This window comes from Oncorhynchus tshawytscha, linkage group LG11, assembly GCF_018296145.1.
Source record: "Oncorhynchus tshawytscha isolate Ot180627B linkage group LG11, Otsh_v2.0, whole genome shotgun sequence".
Lineage (NCBI taxonomy): Eukaryota > Metazoa > Chordata > Actinopteri > Salmoniformes > Salmonidae > Oncorhynchus > Oncorhynchus tshawytscha.
In genome coordinates this window covers 5,077,012-5,093,072 of record NC_056439.1, presented here as the reverse complement: position 1 = coordinate 5,093,072, position 16,061 = coordinate 5,077,012, and the positions used below count along the sequence as shown (strand labels likewise).

Genomic DNA, 16,061 nt, shown 5'->3' with positions numbered 1-16,061 from the left:
CTCAAATATTTTATTGGCATCTCCTGTCAGTGTTCACTAACTGTAGATCGATGGGCAGTGGTGGACCGAACCCCTAGATAACGTTATAGATCTGAAAATTCAGCTCACACAAAACTGGTTGGGGTATTCATTATTTTCCTTATATAACTATACTTAGGTATTCACATTCACAACATGTGCATCTTCATCGATTATAAATTCCTACAATAAGACCTTGTGCTATTATCAGTGGTTCTCAGACCACTTAGACTTTTCTATTGTTACATCCTATGCACCATATACTTATCTTCAATGGTTCTCTTGCCACTACTTCCTATACACTTGTAGTCCCAGACTACGATGGGCGGTGGTGGATGGAAGCCCTAGATTGAATAACTCTAACCCAAACTGGAAAACTCGGCTCACATTCACTCCAAAGTCACACTGGAGCTAGTCCCCAGACTCAGTACGTTATAGCTACATTTCAATCTCTTATTATCCAAATTTCAATCAGCTTAATGTCATATTTTACAATCACACAACTTTCACATCCACATTCACTTAGTACTAGTCCCAAACACACTTAAAATCTCCATTATTACCCCATGTGCATCTTCAATGATTCTCTTGTCGTTACTTCCTATGCACCATATGTATCCTATATACAGTGCCTTCGGAAAGTATTCAAACCCCTTGACTTTTTCCACATTGTTAGGTTACAGCCTTATTCTAAAATGGATTAAATAGGTTTTTCCCACATCAAGCTACACACAATACCCCAGAATGACAAAGCAAAAACAGGTTTTTAGAAATGTTTGCTAATTTATAAAAAATACTAAACTGAAATATCACATTTACATAACTATTCAGACCCTTGTCCCAAAGCCACTCCTGCATTGTATTGGCTTTGTGCGTAGGGTCGTTGTCCTGTTGGAAGGTGAACCTTTGCCACAGTCGGAGATCCTGAGCGCTCTGGAACAGGGTTTCGATCTCTCTGTACTGCTCTGCTCATCTTTGCCTTGATCCTGGCTAGGGTGGCACATTTTGGGGAATATTCAGAGGTGGAAACATTCCTGTTGGGAATTAACAGAAATATATGGGAATTGATGGAAATATATGCAAATTTACATTAACACCATTTAAGTGTAGCTGTTTTTTTGCATTGGATATATTTACCATATCATATGGAGACAAACATAATCCTTTTACTTTATGATAAGTAGACATAATTGCAAATTTATTAAATCCTTCCAATAGAAATAAAAACAATTTAGTTACGAATTGAACTTTAAGTGAGTTGACTCTTCACATGGGATGATTTCACAGAACAACAAAAGAAAGGGACTATTGAATGATCCCCAATGATCCATCGAATCTCCCAAAAACTTTTAACATACATCTGTAAAATGATAGTCTAGAAACTAAAGCTTTGGTTGTCTTCCTCTCAGGCTTTCATGTCTTCTGCCTAAACCTCCTCAATGTCCACCTCCTGAACTTCAGACTCTGAGGCCTCATCTTCACTGTCACTTTCCAACCTTGTTGAGGATGGCTCGTTGTCAGGCTCAAAAAGTCTCAAATTTGCCCGGATGGCCACCAATTTTTCAATTGGTCAGCCTGTTATGTGCTTTGGTGTGTGTGTTCCCAAACAAGGACCAGTTGCGCTCTGAGGCGGCTGATGTTGGTGGGATGTGGAGGATGATGGAGGCAACAGGGAAAAGAGCCTCAGATCCACAGAGTCCCTTCCACCAGGTGGCTGACTACCGTTCAAAAGTTTGGGTTTACCTAGAAATGTCCTTGTTTTTGAAAGAAAAGCACATTTTTTTGTCCGTTGAAATAACATCAAATTGATCAGAAATATAGTGTAGACATTGTTAATGTTGTAAATTACTATTGTAGCTGGAAATATCTACAGCAGCCATCACTCCTGTGTTCCAATGGCACGTTGTGTTAGCTAATCCAAGTTTATAATTTTAAAAAGCTAATTGATCATTAGAAAAACCCTTTTGCAAGTATGTTAGCACAGCTGAAAACTGTTGTTCTGATTTAAAGAAGCAATAAAACTGGCCTTCTTTAGACTAGTTGATTATCTGGAGCATCAGCATTTATAGGTTTGATTACAGGCTCAAAATGGCCAGAAACAAATTACTTTCTGATGAAACTCATCAGTCTATTCTTGTTCTAAGAAATGAAGGCTATTCCATGCGATAAATTGCCAAGAAACTGAAGATCTCGTACAACGCTGTGTACTACTCCCTTCACAGAACAGTGCAAAGTGTCTCTACTCCCTTCACAGAACAGTGCAAACTGGCTCTAACCAGAATAGAAAGAGTGGGAGGCCCCGGTGCTGGCCTTCTAGGCAGAATTCCTCTGTCCAGTGTCTGTTCTTTTGCCCATCTTTTCTTTTTATTGGCCAGTCTGAGATATGTATTTTTCTTTGCAACTCTGCCTAGAAGGCCAGCAACCCGGTGTCACCTCTTCATTGTTGACGTTGAGACTGGTGTTTTGCAGATACTATTTAATGAAGCTGCCAGTTGAGGACTTGTGAGGTGTCTGTTGGTATTTATTTTTAGGTGGGGGGTAGGATTCATTTAAGAGGTAGGGTTTAACTCTGAGACCATGAGAAACCAGATTCTCTGGTCTGATGAAACCAAGAGTCACATCTGGAGGAAACCTGGCACCATCCCTACGGTGAAGCATGTTGGTGGCAGCATCATGCCTTGGGGATGTTTTTCAGCAGCCGGGACTGGGAGACTATTCAGGATCGAGGGAAAGATGAACGGAGCACAGAGATCCTTGATGAAAACCTGTTCCAGAGCGCTCAGGACCTCCGACTGAGGCGAAGGTTCACCTTCCAACAGGACAATGACCCTAAGCACACAGCCAAGACAACGCAGGAGTGGCTTCGGGACAAGTCTCTGAATATCCTTGAGTGGCCCATCCAGAACCCGGACTTGAAGCCGATCGAACCCGATCGAACATCTCTGGAGAGACCTGAAAATAACTGTGCAGGGATGCTCCCCATCTAACCTGACAGAGCTTGAGAGGATCTGCAGAGAAGAAACTCCCCAAGTATAGGTGCACCAAGCTTGTAGTGTCATACCCAAGAAGACACAAGGCTGTAATTGCTGCCGAAGGTGCTTCAACAAAGTACTGAGTAAAGGGTCTGAATACTTATGTAAAACATTTGTTTATACATTTGCAAAAATGTCTAAACCTCTTTTTGCTTTGTCATTATGGGGTATTGTGTGGAGATTGAGGAAAAAAACAATTGAATACATTTGAGAATAAAACTAACGTAACAAAATGTGGAAAAAGTCAAGGAATCTGGATACTTTCCAAATGCACTGTGCTGTCAAAGGACACCTGAAACAAAATTGTAGACCTGCACCAGGCTGGGAAGACTGAATCTGCAATAGGTAAGCAGCTTGGTTTGAAGAAATCAACTGTGGGAGCAATTATTAGGAAATGGAAGACCTACAAGACCACTGATAATCTCCCTCGATCTGGGGCTCCACTCAAGATCTCACCCCGTGGGGTCAAAATGATCACAAGAACGGTGAGCAAAAATCCCAGAACCACACGGGTGGACCTAGTGAATGACCTGCAGAGAGCTGGGACCAAAGTAACAAAACCTACCATCAGTAACACACTACGCCGCCAGGGACTCAAATCCTGCAGTGCCAGACGTGTCCCCCTGCTTAAGGCCCGTCTGAAGTTTGCTAGAGAGCATTTGGATGATCCAGAAGAAGATTGGTAGAATGTCGATGAAACCAAAATATAACTTTTTGGTAAAAACTCAACACGTCGTGTTTGGAGGACAAAGAATGCTGAGTTGCATCCAAAGAACACCATACCTACTGTGAAGCATGGGGGTGGAAACATCATGCTTTGGGGCTGTTTTTCTGCAAAGGGACCAGGACGACTGATCCGTGTAAAGGAAAGAATGAATGGGGCCATGATTTTGAGCGAAAACCTCCTTCCATCAGCAAGGGCATTGAAGATGAAACGTGGCTGGGTCTTTCAGCATGACAATGATCCCAAACACACCGCCCGGGCAACGAAGGAGTGGCTTCCTAAGAAGCATTTCAAGGTCCTGGAGTGGCCTAGCCAGTCTCCAGATCTCAACCCCATAGAAAATCTTTGGAGGGAGTTGAAAGTCCGTGTTGCCCAGCAACAGCCCCAAAACATCACTGCTCTAGAGGAGATCTACATGGAGGAATGGGCCAAAATACCAGCAACAGTGTGTGAAAACCTTGTGAAGACTTACAGAAAACGTTTGACCTCTGTCATTGCCAACAAAGGGTATATAACAAAAGTATTGAGAAACTTTTGTTATTGACCAAATACTTATTTTCCATCATAATTTGAAAATAAATTCATAAAAAAATCCTACAATGTGATTTTCTGGATTTTTTTCTTCTAATTTTGTCTGTCATAGTTGAAGTGTACCTATGATGAATATTACAGGCCTCTCATCTTTTTATGTGGGAGAACTTGCACAATTGGTGGCTGACTAAATACTTTTTTGCCCCACTGTATGTCCATCATGATGGGTTTAACAACAATGAAGTCATTCTGTAACTACAGTATAGGACTCAAATGTCGTCGGAATGGGTAAACACTCCATGTTGAAAGTATGTTTATTATCTGTGTGTGTACGTACCTGAGCGAGTGTACGTCTGTGTAATCTGTATCACCCGTCTCTTCCAGGAGGAGGAGGGTCCAGAGGTGCTGCTGGTGAAGGAGGAGGGGTATGATGAGGGTCTATGGAACCCAGAGGGGACCATGGTCATGGAGGACAACAAGACTACACCTCCTCCTGAACCCACAGAGGAACCAGCTGATCAGCACAGGACCACACACAGTCTCACTGAGGTGAGCCCACTGTGAACTACTGTCTGAATGGTATTAGTTTGGGCCGTATTCCACTAAGCCTCTCAGAGTAGGAATGCTGAAGTAGGATCAGTTTTGTAATTTTAGATCACAAGACTATGTAGACAAGTGCGGGACCTGATCCTCGATCACCACTTCTACTCTGAGACTCTTTGTGTATAAGTGCACAGGTCTTGATATATTATCTGGTAGTGTGAGACCATGCCTTTGAATTATCAAACCATTCATTAAAGAAGGTCAAGTAATCAAATCAACTAACACGTTTGCATAGTACTCACAGCAATCCCTCAATGCCCAATCAGAAGATGCTCCATAGCAGGATGCTCATTTCAGATTTCTTGATCCAACATCCTCTCACTCTGTATATCTTACAGTCAGTAGACATGGAGGATGGGAAGCCTGATCTGCTGATTGTCAAAGAAGAGACAATCGAAGACGAACCAGAGAGTATTGATCTGCTGAGTGGACTAAAGCTGGGGGAGGAAGGTAAGGGAGAAATAATAGTCTACATACAGTAATAGATCTTCAATGGAAATAGTGATGCACCTGGCTATTATTTTTCCTTAATTTTCTTCCTTCATAAAATGAAATTTGTTTACATACAAAAAAACACAATGTATGAAAATGCTCAGGTAATTGACAATAAAAATCCATATGTAGAATGTTCTCTGCCATGTTTGTGAAGTCTATTTTGTAACCTCTTCCTGCAGGTGGTTGGCTGGAGGCTAACAGAGGAGACTGGGCAACCATCTTGGATTCCCAGACCCAAACCGGTGCAGCCAAAGGCCAAAGAGACAACATCACTGATCAGGCCAGGACCAGAGGCGATATAATGGAGGTCAGTGGATGGGACAGCATCCTCAACTCTCAGCGGGGGAACGTTAACCACAACCAGAAACTGACAGTCGAACACAAAACAACAACCAAACTTAGTCTCCATGACAACAGACTGGCTGAGACCAGGGCGAGGCGTAGATTTGGTCTGCAGGGTCGGGGAGGTGTCCGTATGCGGTTGGAGAGAACAGAAACAGACTCTGCTGGCGATGCTCCGTCCTGCTCCTATAGTGGTGATTCAGAGAGACTGATGGCACCTGAGGTTAACCCCCTAACAGGTGCTGCCTTCAGCCTGCCTTCTATAGGATCTATCAACTGGAACATGGACCCTGCGACAACACAGACACTCCCTGGCCTTCATCCTCCTCACACTCTCCTAATGTTAAACCAGACCTCAGACAATGCCAGTGACTCAACACTAAATGGCTACACAATCCCATTGACAAATGACAGTAGTAGAGACGTAATCTGTAAATCTGGCAGCGCCAAAGAGAAGCGCTTCCCATGTTCATTCTGTGGGAAAGCCTTCAGTTTTCCCAAACAGGTGGAGATCCACCAGAGGACTCACACAGGGGAGAAACCATTCAACTGTACACAGTGTTATATGCGCTTCGCCCGGGCTGGCCACCTGAAGAGCCATCAGAGGGTCCACACAGGGGAGAAACCCTTCAGCTGCTCCCAATGTGAGAAGAGGTTCTCCCACCAGCACCAGCTGAAGAGGCACCTGAAGGTCCACACAGGAGAGAGGCCGTTTGCCTGTACACACTGCGAGAAGAGGTTCTCAGAGAGGAGCTACCTCAGGATACACCAGCAGAAAATGCACATGGTCCATGTATAGACATGTAATGTAGTACTCGTTCGTTTGTTTGTAGTTAATTATGTTCGTTTTGGATGTAGTAGGGAACTGGATGAGGTGACCTGAGGAAAGAATGAGTATGATGAGGCAGAGTAGATGATATGGTGATCGTTGGTGTGATGGTGTCCGTAAAAGTGCTTCACTGATGTAAAGTGAACCTTGTCCTGTTTGATGCTGGTGTTTTATAATGAGGAAATGATAGTATCTTAATTCATGTTTACTTGACATGAAGTAGTGAAGATGTGTCTAATGTTGAACCTTTTCCAAAGTATTCTATCAAAGCGATGGTACCAGATTTATATAAAAGGTAGTGTTACCATAGTGAAGTTATTCTACTTGTGATTGCTATTTTGTTTAAATTAAATTCTAAATTGACTCTGCTGACTGACTTGGTTATTTTGTATCATTTTTTATATATATATTTTAGAATACTCTTAATGGCTCCACATTGTTAGGTACTTCAGTTTTCAAAATGGGCTTGACTGTGGTTGAGATTTTATAATGTCATGTTTCTGTGTATACAGGAAAGAGTTTTTAAATAAAGTTTTCTGCTTTTCAGTACAATCTTTGTTTGCAGTCTGTAGTCAATGAAGACCTGCCGATCCAGTGTTACTGGCGACTGGGCCTTCCCGAGTCAGAACAAAGGCCCCAACCACGAGGGACAGAGACTCCACCACAACCACTACATAGAACACAACCAGTGGACAGGTGGATTGAACAACCTCAGTCCTGGTGGTCGTCAGGGATCCAGTCTGCAGCCCAGACCCTTCTCTTCACAGTCTCATTGCAGGGATGGAGCAGGACCTGGGGCTGATAGAGACAAACCCTCCTGTTCCTATGATTCCAAACACCACAGTATCCATGATGAGAAGAGCAGGTCACCCTGGGCTTCAGCCTTCACAGAGTGTAGTGGGAGACCCCCTGGTGGAAGTCAATCAGGAAGTTTGTCTAATGCCTGGTGAATGGGTTTTTCCACCTGAGGGTGCTAGCTCCTGCTTCTACCTTCTCTGATGTCACTCGGTCACAACATGGGAGGCCGAGTATTAGGATGGATGCGGACAAGCCGAACACCTGCCCCACCTGTACAGCGCGTCACTAATGCGAACTATGTGAAGGCACACCAGACCGTTCTCACCAAGGAGAGGCCCTTAAAGTTGCAAGCTGTGTTACAAGAGCTTCTCCTTCCGGAGTAACCTTACCAGACATAGGAGTGACGACAATGGGGAGAAATTGTAGATGTATGCACTTCTGGGAACAATTCTTTACCGGAAATATTATAGTTATCATGTGAAGTGTCTTGTCGTAAGAGGGTAAGAGGGTAATTAACCGCATACCCCTCATAAACCCTTTGTTAACTTATCATTTGAAACAGCGACAGTAAGCCTAGACTAGAACAAGCACTTAAATATTTACCTTACTGAGTAGATGGAATAAAGTCATATTATTATATTTTATCACACTGTTCGTTCTTAACAAGTCTGCTCTGAACTTGAAAGATAGTGATCATGAATAGGAGATTTGATATGTAACGTAATAAGCAGTACCGTATTTCAAAAAACAAAGCGCACACCTTTTTCAGTTCCCAGCCTTTGAGCTATGACGCCAACCAATAAGATCCTTTCTCTTCAGTGTAAACGGAAGTGAGCAGTTACCAAAAACAATTATCACCATAGCGTTGTTCGTGTTGTTATTTGGACGTTTATTAACACCTTTGAACTCAAAATATGCTTAACTGCACAGCATTACATACTTACCTCAGGTAGTGTTTATTTCGCGTTGGAGACAGGACTTTGTTGCTAGATGTTCTAGGTAAGGCTAGCTAGCTGCTAACAATGGCTAACTGTATTGTTTTTCACACTCAAATAGCCTCCGTCTTGGAGGTGCTAGCGAATGCAGCCGTGGCAGACATCTGTAAACTCGTAGATGACGACTATGCAGTATTTCGTTTGGAAATAACCCAAAGCCAGAAAGAAAACAGGACATTGCGGAGAAAACTACAGCTGCTGGAACTGAAGGTGGCACGGGAGCGCGCAGAGAGGACCATTCGTCCGAGTAGTGTCAAGATCCTCGACCGATACAGAGGAATGGCAAGAGGTACATTTTGCAGAAGGCCGAGGTTGCGCTGCCTATCGCCCCATTCCCCTCTGCGCATGTGTGACCTTAGATGTGTTAAACACATACTGATGGTTAAAACGTCTTAGGGATAGCCCCCTTTCAATTTACGCCTAAGTAACATACCCAAATCTAACTGCCTGTAGCTCAGGCCCTGAAGCAATGATATGCATATTCTTGGTACGATTTGAAAGGAAACACTTTGAAGTTTGAGGAAAATTTGAATTGAATGTAGGAGAATATAACACAATAGATCTGTTCTTTGAAATGCAACAGAAAGGGCCCTGTTCCAGCCATTACTCACTCTGGTTGTAATTCCGATGGTGCCCACAAGAAGGCAGCAGTGTATGTGTGGATAATTTGAAGCATGAGCGAACTACATGACATTTAGTGTGGTACATTTGGGCAAATCGTGAAGGAGACATTTGCATTCATATTACATTTTTCTGCAAGAATATCGTCAAATCTGTATACTTGGACTTGATTTAGCTTTTCCAGTATTAGTAGCCATATTATAAGTTCAACATTTGCAAAACAACCCGTTTTCATAACTTCATAACTCTGAATATTTGTATAATTTTTGTCCAAAAGGAAAAGGCATGCTGTCGTACAAGGTTAGTAGATACAATTTACGACAGATACAAGGTTTACTCTCGTAAAGCCCAGCTCATTAGCTATCTAGCTAGCTTTGTTTGACCCCGATTGGTGCTTATTTGACAACGTTAGAGTTGTTCAAGTGAAGTCCGCCCGCGTCAGTAGCGTGCCATGAAGGAGTTGCTCTCTGACCAAATATGGTGTCCTATAGGATATACAACACCCCAAATGATATAATGAAGTCTCGTTACGTTCTAGGATATCTAAAGAATACATACGAACATGATTTGACTGGTTGAAACAACATTTCGGGTTAGATTTTCACAGATTCATTTCTTTGCTAATTGAACGAGTGGAAATACAAAATCGATCGTGCATGCTATATGGACCTTTTTAGGATATGAACAAGGATTTTATCTAACAAAACGACACTTCATGTTATCTCTGGGACCCTTTGGATAATAAATCGGAGCACAATTTCAGAATGTAAGTCCACATTTCACCTTCAGGGATGAATTTATCAAACCTATCGCTGCGAAAAAACTGTTTTGTTAGGAGCTTTCCTCAAACAATAGCATGGCATTTTTTTGCAGTAATAGCTACTGTAAATTGGACAGTGCAGTTATATTAACAAGAATTTAAGCTTTCAGTCGATATAAGACACTTACATGGTGACACAAGGCGCTGCATGATTTACAACTGTCCAGTTGACAGAACTTGGGTGTTGGTCAGTTTTTTTTATAGTATGCAAAAACTCTCCTGATTACTTGGTTGTCTTGCCCAAAGACGCTCATATTATAACCAGATTCTTGTTTTCTGCACTTCATATTATTTACCCAATGAAAACAATGTGATGCATGGAACATAATACATCAATCAATAAATAGTATATCAAGAAGTATTACCTTACATCCTTGCCAATTCTAGACATTATCAATTGTGTACAATATACCGTTGAACATTGACTGTAGCTAACCTAACCACCTCTTTTCCCCCAATCACACTCTCAGGTGAAGGACATCTCACTGGAGGCCTCAGGAAGCCAGCTGGACACAATACATGGAGAGATGACCAACCAACCACTGTTGATGAGGAGAGTGCAACCTCAACCCAGCACGTTATCGTGATAGAGGTTAGTGTAATAGTATAACATCTAAATTACAGTTCCTTTGTTAATCAAATGTGGCCCATTTATTTCAGAAAGGCTGCCTTCAGCTATTCACTTGCTTACATGTATCTGCCATAGTGGAGCTTGTGAGACTTCTCTGACACAGTGTTTTTGCTGCAGTCATTTATCTGTGGCGCAGCGCCACGGCAAAGAAATATGGAACTTGAAAAGAATATGTCTGCCGAGGCACACTTTTAAGATTCTAGAACAGTGCACATTTACTCTGCAAGCAACACGAGTAATGCATGACAACCCCATAATAGAATAGTTTATCTTTACCAAGTTGGCTTGTTGTTGTGTGTTCTATGCGAGAGAGATATTCCTCTGAAGGTGCATTCAAGTTATGAGTGCCTTAGGGAGGGAAACATGAATTCTGATAAGCAGTCAATGCATAACAATTCTTGTAATCACAGGGAAAACAGCCGTTTTAATGGCCTTTGTTAAATATAGGGGATCCCAGTTTTCTATTCCTACTTTATTTATTTCTCAACTCCTTAGCGAACTGCACCATTTTAAACCCATCGTTTTTAGCAGTGACATGGTTAAGCACATTCCCACTCCAATTCCCTGTGAGTGTATCGGGGAGAGTGGGGAAAAATGGAACACGGGTCAATTGTATAGTAACTTGGGGTAAAACACAACCCTTCCTCTAAATATTTTTGGGGAGTGACTTAAAAACCATTGTGATGAGACGGATAACATTTTTAGTTGAGGAAGAGTAGTGGCAACCAGGGAAAGTGTTGGGGGGGGGGGCTACATCATATTCGCTGTGTTTATTCAAGTTTTTGGGGATACAAAATTCAGCAATAGGATGCTAACTAGTTAAAAGATAATATTTAGGATCTAGCTAATGATTAGCCCAATAGGGTAAATGCAGATAGGCAACCATGTGCTTCAGCCTATTTGTTTATAGCCACTATGCTCCATCAGTTGGGCTACAGGTGATAATGCTTATTACTAATAGCACATTTGATATGTTCAAATAAAGAAATGTGTCAACCCGAGTGTTGTCCTGTTATTTCGACTAATCAATTGGTTAAAATGTTGAAACTTGTTTTTCCATATATAGACAGGCATGCGTTTGAATAAAATGAACTACTGAGCTTGTCTAATGCTTTAAGCACACTGTTTGATTAAGTAATTAAGACACACAAATTACTTAAGAAAGAACCCGATGATCACACTATGCTAAAAAAAAAAGACAGCGAGTGCCTGTGTGACTGGCTTACGTTGTCTCGCTTTCCTCCCTATTGCAGTGAAAAGGTACCACAGCACAGCATGTGTTTATTGCAGTGTCCGTGCTGATTTCAGGCATTTCGTTTCTTACTGAAAAGTTATTTTTCCGAAATCCCTCATTTGTTTAGGAATAACATTCCCTCAACCCTTGCTCTCTTTACGTGAAACACTTAAGCATCGCATGCGACCAATATGGCCTGACCTATAGCCTATCATAATGACGTCAATAAATTGGTTATAACAAACTACGAACACAGTAACACGTGACAGCAAAATGGATGCGGAGGATGTGAAAAATAAACTTGAAATGGGTGAATGTTTACTGGTTTCTTAGGAGGTAAAGGGGAAGTCAGATCTGTGGAAGACATTTGACCTAGTTGTGGAAATGACTGGGGATCAAGAAAAATGAGGGTCTAGGAGCAAGCGTTGCGTAAATATTGTGTGCCAAACAGGTGTTGTTCGATTACATAAACATCACTAAATAACAACACTAATGATTTATAAAGCCTTTATTACAGCAGACTAAAAACAGTTGCATGCATTCGTGAATTGCGGTTTATTTATTGTTTTAGGCTAATTATTCAAATTTCTGGATGTATAAATTATATTTTAGATGGTGTCAGCATAATTTTATTTTCCTTCATTTTGGATAAGAATTCAATCTTTTCCCCCCACTGCTACGACATTGTTATCAATTCTACTCATGTACCTTTAATAAACTCCTTCTTCTTGTCAGTCTGAAGATGCAGAAATTGCAGGTCCTGGAGGATCGTCTCTGGTCAAGCAGGAGAGGACTGAAGGAGAGGATCCACTACACAGCAGAGACATCCAGGCTGGAGCAGCGGCACCTCCTGAATACACGGAGGACCTCACCGCCAAACCCCAGCCCAGGGACCGACACAGCATTGCGGAGGTCAGTGGAAAGCCGAACGGCGTCCTCAAGACAGAGACGAACACAGAGAATTTAACTGTAACACAAAGGCTCTTACACACAGGATCTGACCTCAAGTCAGACCCAGAGAGACTGGGGTTGGGGAGACTGGGCTGTCCTCCTGCTCCTGCCTCAGAGTATTTACTTTATGGTGACTCGGGGACAGTTAATTCCCATCTGGACTCAGGTGACGAGTTTGAGACTGGCAATGATCCGTCTTGTTCTTACACTACAGAGATGGACCCTGCCAACATATCCTTGGGTTTAGAGACACAGACTGATCTGTCTAGAGGGGACATGAACCGGTATAGTAGTAGTGTATACTCTGAAGGGTGCCTAGATGAGAAAGGGGAGGTTATAGTCGTAGATGAGGTGGCTGTGAAAGTAGAGGGTGACGCTCCTCCCACATGGAATGCAGATAGTCACCTAGGAGACGGATACTCACAGGGCAGAGATATCTTAGATTACAGGGAAAGCTTAGAGACAAATCTAAATGTCGCGACCCACTCCCCTTTACACACGCTCAGGGGAGCAACATCTGGCGGTAGTAAAAATAAACGTTTCCTCTGCATGTTCTGTAACAAAGGCTTCAGCAGCCCCCAGAAGGTGGAGATCCACCAGAGGGTCCACACAGGGGAGAAACCCTTCAGCTGTACCCAGTGTCACATGCGCTTCGCAGAGGCTGGCACACTGAAGAGGCACCAGAGGGTCCACACTGGGGAGAAACCGTTCGTCTGCCACGTGTGCCATGCTAGTTTCTCACACTCGTTCAACCTGAAGAGGCACCAGAAGGTCCACACAGGGGAGAATCTTACAGCTGCCCCCAGTGTGAGAAGTCCTCCCACCAGCTGAAGATGCACCTAAAGTTCCACATGGGAGAGAGGCCGTTCGCCTGTACGCACTGCGGGAAGAGGTTCTCAGAGAGGAGCTACCTCAGGATACACCAGCAGAAAAAAATAATCACTCTATAACATAGAAAGTAACCCTTTGATTCCATTGCCTCTGATGTTTAGATCAAACCCTGCGTTAAAGACAAAGATTCATTTTCCTTGTTCTGAACAGAAAAGATCCACAGATTCATTTGGATTAACGACAGTAACAGATTTGAATTTATCTGAGTAGAATATTTTATCCAGACATTGTGTGATATATAAGCCTAAAAAGTCTGTTACATATTGTGTTTGTACTGTGTAGGATATATGTTCACAAATGCCTGTTTCATTACTTTCATTTAACTACTTAAATGTTTTCCAAGACACTTTTAATGAGTATATTAATGCAGTTTATTTATCAAATCCATGCAGATTTGTAGTTGAGACATGATGTGTGTGGATTTCATATGGTGTCATTTAAAACGTGTTCATGTTTTAATAAATACAAAATGGGACTTTTCATTCTAAGACTTTAGTATACATCACATTACTCTCTTTAGTATACATCACATCTGATCTCACCCTATTCTACATACATACAACAGTGCTTTATAACCAATATACACTTACTAAATATACCTACACATACCCGCACACTAACAAACACCTACTGTACACGTCAAAATAGTTTAGTCAGGTTTGTCTAATGACTTGACTTATCATAGCTGACTTATTTTTACCCACAACATATTTATGTCCACCATGATGGGTTTAACAACAATGAAGTCATTCTCTAACTACAGTATAAGACTCAAACCTAGTGGGGATGGGTAAACACTCCATGTTGAAAGTGTGTTTATCTGTGTGTGCGTGTGTACGTACCTGAGGGAGTGTATGTATGTCTGTTAGTGATGCGCGGCTTGACTCACTGAGCAGTTCCCCTATGGTTATATCTGCAGGGAATGTTTAAGGGTCATGGAATATTGTGTGGTTGGTGGCGAACGGATTGAATAAAGAGAAACGATAGCTTTAAAAAAATCCATAAATGTTTAATTATTGTGTAATTTATATCTATAGGGTAAATTTAGCCTAAAATAATGAAAGAAAAACCTTTAGTGGCTTTAGTGCATAAGCCCAAGTTTTAGCCTACACGCCAAATTCACATAGAAATGTGTTATCGAGCTGTCATTCTCATTTAAATCAAGTTTAAGAAGCCTGAGTCTGAGGTCCTGAGTGCTCTGGAGCAGGTTTTCATCAAGGATCACTCTGTACATTGCTCCGTTCATCTTTGCCTCAATACTGACTAATCTCCCAGTCCCTGCTGCTGAAAAACATCTCCACCGCATGATGTTGTAACCACCATGCTTCACCGTAGGGATGGTGCCAGGTTTCCTCTAGACTTGGCATTCAGGCCGAAGAGTTCAATCTTGGTTTCATCAGACCAGAGAATCTTGTTTCTCATGGTCAGAGTCCTTTAAGTGCCTTTTGGCAAACTCCAAGTGGGCTGTCATGTGCCTTTTACTGAGGAGTGGCTTCCGTCTGGCCACTCTACCATAAAGGCCTGATTGGTGGAGTGCTGCAGAGATGTCCTTCTGGAAGTTTCTCCACATAGGAACTCTAGAGCTCAGTCAGAGTGACTATTGGGTTCTTGGTCACCTCCCTGACCAAGGCTTTTCTCCCCCGATTGCTTAGTTTGGAACTAAACTAAGCAATCTGGCCAAACTTCTTCCATTTAAGAATGATGGCCACTGTGTTCTTGGGGACCTTCAATGCTACAGAAATGTTTTGGTACCCTTCCCCAGATCTGTGCCTCGTCACAATCCTGTCTCTGAACATCTGTCTCTGAGCATCTTAGATTCTTCGAAGTACAAAATTCAAAAGGCACTCGCACATCTGAGCCATCTTTTTTGCAGGTGCATGGTAACAGTTGAACAAGATGAAGGAAAAAGGAAACCGCACACTGCTCTTGATAGTATCACTGATCTTTAATAATCTTACGTATCGGCCTCACGGCCGAGCTTTTGTGAGTTAAAAAAATAATTGGCACCCTTATGTAGACCTAGCCCCGCCCACATCCGTTCCACTCATCGAAAGGGGTTGGAGGGGAAGGAAAAACAAATAAGTGCTACCAAATATAACAATATGCATTTCATAAATATTTGAGTATGTAAATTAGATGTATTAAACACGTCTATAAAACCACTATGAGGACATAGCAAGTTTTCATTAATCATTGGGTACGTCGTACAATTTTTTTTGTCCCTATCTTAAATAAATAAATTCATGTTCAATTTCACAACATACCATACATAGGCATTTAATCATTAAGTCCTTTAGGAAATAATGTCTGGAGGGTGAAAATCCCAAAACATTCTCTTTTACTCAGAGTATTATTAATATCACCACCCCTGTCTGATATCTTAACTTTTTCTATACCACAAAATCTAAAGGTAGAAATGTCATTAAAATGTACTGCAACTGGATAATCCGTCGTTTCTCCTGATTTGTTATATTCACTAATCCTCTGTTTGAGAAAACGAGAGGTTTTACCGACATTGCACAGCCCACATGGACATTTCATAATGT

At 42.0% G+C, this 16,061-nt stretch overlaps 2 protein-coding genes across 5 annotated transcripts in view; both read left to right on the top strand.

Moving 5' to 3' along the window:
• Nucleotides 1-6,938, top strand: part of LOC112232170 (zinc finger and SCAN domain-containing protein 21) — a 98,690-nt gene extending 91,752 nt beyond the window's left edge. For 2 of the 3 annotated variants that reach the window (XM_042330462.1, XM_042330461.1), the window contains exons 4-6: nucleotides 4,690-4,854; nucleotides 5,247-5,358; nucleotides 5,583-6,938. In XM_042330462.1, coding sequence (XP_042186396.1) covers nucleotides 4,690-4,854; nucleotides 5,247-5,358; nucleotides 5,583-6,544 — 1,239 coding nt within the window. In that variant the 3' untranslated portion in view covers nucleotides 6,545-6,938. The remainder of the gene's footprint in view (nucleotides 1-4,689; nucleotides 4,855-5,246; nucleotides 5,359-5,582) is intronic. The other variant, XM_042330459.1, reaches the window with a different exon arrangement.
• A 1,234-nt stretch (nucleotides 6,939-8,172) lies between these two features.
• LOC112232375 overlaps nucleotides 8,173-16,061 on the top strand; it is a 232,714-nt gene continuing 224,825 nt past the window's right edge. The window contains exons 1-3 of one of the 2 annotated variants that reach the window (XM_042330457.1): nucleotides 8,173-8,321; nucleotides 8,429-8,656; nucleotides 10,279-10,400. In XM_042330457.1, coding sequence (XP_042186391.1) covers nucleotides 8,647-8,656; nucleotides 10,279-10,400 — 132 coding nt within the window. In that variant the 5' untranslated portion in view covers nucleotides 8,173-8,321; nucleotides 8,429-8,646. Of the gene's footprint in view, nucleotides 8,657-10,278; nucleotides 10,401-16,061 lie in introns of both variants that reach the window. The other variant, XM_042330453.1, reaches the window with a different exon arrangement.